A 5,000-nucleotide genomic window follows, 5' to 3' on the forward strand; every position below is an offset into this window, starting at 1 on the left:
AGTGAGAGGCCGTTGATACTGTACATATATCTATGGTTGATACTTTTTCCTATGGAAGTCTGTTTCTGCCACTGAATAAAAAAAACAAAAAAAAAAGGTTATTGCCATTTTTTTCTCAGAATTGTGTGATATAAACTCACAATTGCGAGTGATAAATTAAAAGATAAAAACTCACAATTCTGAACTATTTTCTCACAATTGAGTTTATATCTCACAATTCTGACTTTATAACACGCAACTGCGAGTCAAAGCCCAATTTTGAGGGGGGGAAAAGACTGATATGTTCTCAGAATTGCATGTTAATATCACACAATTATGAGAAAAAAGTCACAATTATGTTTTTATTTTTTATTCAGTGGCAGAAACAGGCTTCCATAGTTTCCTATGCAGTGACGTTAGCCAATCATAACAGTGACCGAATACTGACAAGCCTTAAAGGACCCGCCCCTGTTTCTGAGAGAGGTTCAGAATGAGGGTTAAAAAAAAATAAAGAATTTTTACACATTTGTTTTTTGTGCAAAAACCATTATTATTGACATCATACGTAAACCTCAAGGAACTTATTGAAATAAAATCCATGTCATGACCCGTTTAATTCACATCTCAGGCGAGCGGCAGACTAGCCTGTCATGGTTGCATCCGTTGAGAAGGCCACCGTCTGAAGAGCCATTCTGTGAACAGGAAGAACAAGACGACTTCCTGGGCGTGGGCTGCCACATGTTCACCGTCTGATCCATCAGCTCCGGTGCCACTTTAACACGGAGAAAGCCAATTAGCATCATATTCACAACCAGTGTGAACACAGAGAGCAGAAACCCATTTGAAAAATAAAATGTGCATGTGATGTGTATAGAATTCAAACTATACTGTTTTGTATAAACAAACAAGAAAAAGGGTGATTTTTCTTTATATTGCATGCATTTTTCTTTCATACATTGAACTGCTTTCACAGTATGAAAGAAAAACTAATAAGGGGCAAATGACAAAAATATAAAAATCTACTAATTTGTAAAAATTTACTACATTAGAAAATATATATACAGGTCTATAATGTGTATTTATATTATTGTAGATATGTAAATTTACTATAATATTTAATGTAAACGGTCTTGGGAACTATAAAAGCATGCTATGAATTTGGCCAGTAGGTGGCGCTGAAGACTTTTAGTTTACAGAGTTATTATAGTTAAAAAAAAAAAGGAAAAAAAAATTTTACTTTTTAAATTTTATCTACTTTGCAAAGGCAACATTTCTCTTTCTAATTTAGTCTAACCTGATGTACTAAAATAACTAACACAAATAAAATTAACAAACACATTTAATCAAAAATGAATGCATTCAAGACATTTAAAATAACAAAACACACCAAAATTATTCAAATTCAAATCAATTTAAAATGAAAACATAAAAATAAAAAGTTAACATTAATAAAACCATAATAGCATCTCAATAATACTAAAATAACTGAGTTGATGTTCTATCCAGCACAAAACTAAACTAAAGTATATTTTATGATTATTTTATTTCACTTTAGTTAGTTTTGAATCAATTCAGGACTCTGTTTGTATTTTATGTCCATTTATGAGGTAATTAAAAAAAATAAAAAGTTTCAGTTTATCTATAATATCTTGTTTGAGATCAACTTCACATTAACGTACCAAACTCCTGACTGCCAGGATATATGATCCGAAACACATAATCTGTGGCCTCGTCTTCATCTTTGTCCGAGAACGACTCGCTGGATTCATGTGGACGACTTTTACGCAGCTTTGGAAACACTTTTCCCTGAGGAAGAACTCAGAATGATCTCGTTTCTTATTCAAACTGCTCCAGATTGAGTGTAATGGCGCTGGGCAAACCTTTCCTCTTTGGGACCAGAGCGGAGGATCTAACTGTCCGTGAGGGAGGAGGCCCGTCTCCAGACACGTGAGGAACTGCAGCAGGTGACCGCCTTTAGGGAAGCGAAACGGAGGCCTCTGGATCCCGTCCTGACTGACCAAGACCACAGTGCCTCCACTGTCCACTGCACACACACACACACACACACACACACACATCAGACAAACCTTCAGACATCACGCCAATGTGAGGACTTCCTTTAACCCTTTAAAGCTACTGTATCAGTCCTTTAAATGATGAAAACTTTGCTGTTAAACCTGTTTCACACTCAATCTGACGCAGGTCTTCTGTCGTCTGATTGATAGTTTAGAGCTTTTAGTGTAATTGTACAAGCGTCCAGCTTCAGCTGCTGCTTCTGGTGTCAGATCTTGACTGATTTTGAAGTAAACTTCAGAATAACTGCAGTAATATCTCCAGATGAACTCTTACTGGACTGAAGCAGCTCAGCTTTACTTGATTCTCCATCAATCATGTTTTAGAGTCTCAAATCTGATCATCAGGATCTTTTGAGGGCCTCTGAATAAAACTGAGCTCATATTCTCACTATATCATATTATATGAGCCATAGAAGCCTGATGGATCAAATATGATGCTCATCAAAATACACACGTGCAAACTTGTTGGGATTATTCTATTATTTCATGTGTCAGGCTTTAAGGGGTTAAATATGCTCGGGGTTGATATTCACCTTGCTAAAACCAATAATAATAATAATAAAATAATAATAATAATAATTATAATAATAATAATAATAATAAAAACATTTGTAATTAAAAAAAATTAATAAAATATTTAAAAAAAATAATAATAATTTCGCCAAAATGCACAGGCAACACTTATAATTTTAATTTGGTTTTAACTTGATGTACTAAAATAAACAAAACTGAAATAAAATTTATAAAAACATTAAAAAACAGAAATGGTAAAAAAAAAAAAAAAAATTACAAAAAACACCCCAAAAAAATGTATAAAACAAAATATTACAGATTACAAAGAATTAAATATTAGAAAGAATAAAAAGTCAAAATGTTAATAAAAACCATAGTAGTATCATAATAATACTAAAATAACAATTTAGTTGTTCTATTTATTCTATACAAAAATAAAAAATTAAAAGCCATTTTTTTTTTCATTTTATTTCAGTGTTGTTGTTTTTTTTTCATTCTTGCGTTTTTAATTTAAAATGAGATTTTTATTTAAATGTTCACCGTGCTGATGGCAGTGCAGATAGACGATTTCCTCCAGACGAATGGCCATGGCGTAATCCCAGTATACACTGTGGAGAGATGAGATCTGATTTAAAATCATTCCCACAAAGCAGACGTCACGATCATAACGCACCGCACCTTTTCTCATAATCAAGCTCCCCCATGTTTCCGTTCATCAGCTGGTTCGGTGTCCACTTGAGCGTCATCAGATCGGCCGTCTGGTGAAGAGAGAGGTATCCTGGGATAGCTTCCATGTCGTCCGTCTGAAAGATCGGATGAGATTTAATGCCACGCTTTAATTAAAGCGCCACAGCTCCGTCACACACGTCTGAGTAGAGTTTACCGGCTGCACCAGGACGTTGTTCTTCCCGAAGAGCAGCGTGGCTCTGGAGTTTTGATGAAGAGATTCGACGTAATCCCGCGCCCACAGAGACGGCCGGTCCTCCATGCTGCCGCTCGACTGTCTCTTCTGGATCTACAGAACAACACACGGATCTCGCTGAGAGTTAGTGTGTGCTTCTGCTGTTTGAGTGTCAGCTTTCAGAAAAGATTGAACCCTTTTTGCCTGTGTTATTGCCAACTGCATACATTTTGGCACAGGTGTGTATTTTTATTAGAATTGTACTATTTTACTTCCATTTCCTTTAATAAATCTGTTTCGCACTTGGTACACAAAATTGTTCCCTTCAGGACCTTAAGGACAAAAATGTCCCCATTGAAACCCATTAAAACTGCTATTTTTAATCGCAGTGCCGTTTAACTGTAAAATTATGCAATTTTTGTTAATAGGCTTTCATTATGTTGGCAAGGCTTTCAAATTTAATTTTATACAATTTTTTTTACCAGATGGTGCCATTTTTTTCAGGTTTGCCCTATAAAGCAAATACTTGCTTTATTCCTGTTTTCTGCTTCTGCGTATTAATGAGCCAATTGGATAAATAATGCAGTAATAATTATTATTCTTCTAATAATATATAAAATAAAAAAACACTACAAAAAACAAAAAAACCAACCACTTTCACCACCGGAGTTTTGCTGGAATCTAATGGTACTGGGGCCAAAAAAAATCTTAACAAAAGCTAATTTTTTAAGATATCAACTTCAAATTCGGAACACAAGTTGTTTGGATTTATGGCTTTGATATTCTAGCAGGTATAGAGTTCAGCATGTTTCATAAAATCTATATTTTATATAAAATATTGTTCATAAACAATTTTTTTGTTTTCACTTTTTAAAGTTTTTTCTACTTCAACAATAATCTGCCATGGGTCTTCTTTAAAATGAGACCAAACATAACTCTGTGCTCCCAAGCTTCAAATTTTTATACACATTTAATTTTTTGACATGGACGTTTGTGTCCACTATGGACCTATGGACCTAACTTTTTTTTTTATTGATGCACAAGGGTTAAGTAAAGTGTGTAAGCAGTAGAAAAGGGCATGTTACGAGAGCCGGGCGTTTGGTGGGGGAATCCTGCCGGCAGTGTCCGCTGTGAATGCGGTGTCTCTGCACCAGTTCATCAGCCGAGGGGTCTGTCCAGAAGTGATTGGCTGTCTTGGCTTTTGTGTAATCCAGAGCACAGGGACCGACTGAAACACACACAGCATCATCATATCCCAATTATACAAACATATACAGTACAATTAAAATGATCATTAATTTACTTTTTAATATATATATATATATATATATATATATATATATATATTTTATACAATATTATATTTGTAACAATATAAACTCCTATTCAAAAGTTTGGGGTCAGTACTTGTTTTGTTTTGTTGTTTTTTTATGAAAGAATTTAATATTAGCATTCAGCAAGGATGTGTTACATTGATCAAAAGAGACAGTAAAGACATTTATAAAGTTACAAAAAATTTATATTGCAAATAA

General features: G+C 34.2%; 1 protein-coding gene across 1 annotated transcript in view; it reads right to left on the reverse strand.

Moving 5' to 3' along the window:
* sgsm1b (small G protein signaling modulator 1b) overlaps positions 1 to 5,000 on the reverse strand; it is a 29,636-nt gene that overhangs the window by 13,523 nt on the left and 11,113 nt on the right. The window contains exons 7-13 of the mRNA XM_042733308.1: positions 4,554 to 4,696; positions 3,451 to 3,582; positions 3,246 to 3,370; positions 3,108 to 3,175; positions 1,860 to 2,023; positions 1,659 to 1,785; positions 625 to 751 (exon numbers count right to left, since the gene is read on the reverse strand). Coding sequence (XP_042589242.1) covers positions 625 to 751; positions 1,659 to 1,785; positions 1,860 to 2,023; positions 3,108 to 3,175; positions 3,246 to 3,370; positions 3,451 to 3,582; positions 4,554 to 4,696 — 886 coding nt within the window. The remainder of the gene's footprint in view (positions 1 to 624; positions 752 to 1,658; positions 1,786 to 1,859; positions 2,024 to 3,107; positions 3,176 to 3,245; positions 3,371 to 3,450; positions 3,583 to 4,553; positions 4,697 to 5,000) is intronic.

This window comes from Cyprinus carpio, chromosome B10, assembly GCF_018340385.1.
Source record: "Cyprinus carpio isolate SPL01 chromosome B10, ASM1834038v1, whole genome shotgun sequence".
Taxonomy (NCBI): Eukaryota; Metazoa; Chordata; class Actinopteri; order Cypriniformes; family Cyprinidae; genus Cyprinus; species Cyprinus carpio.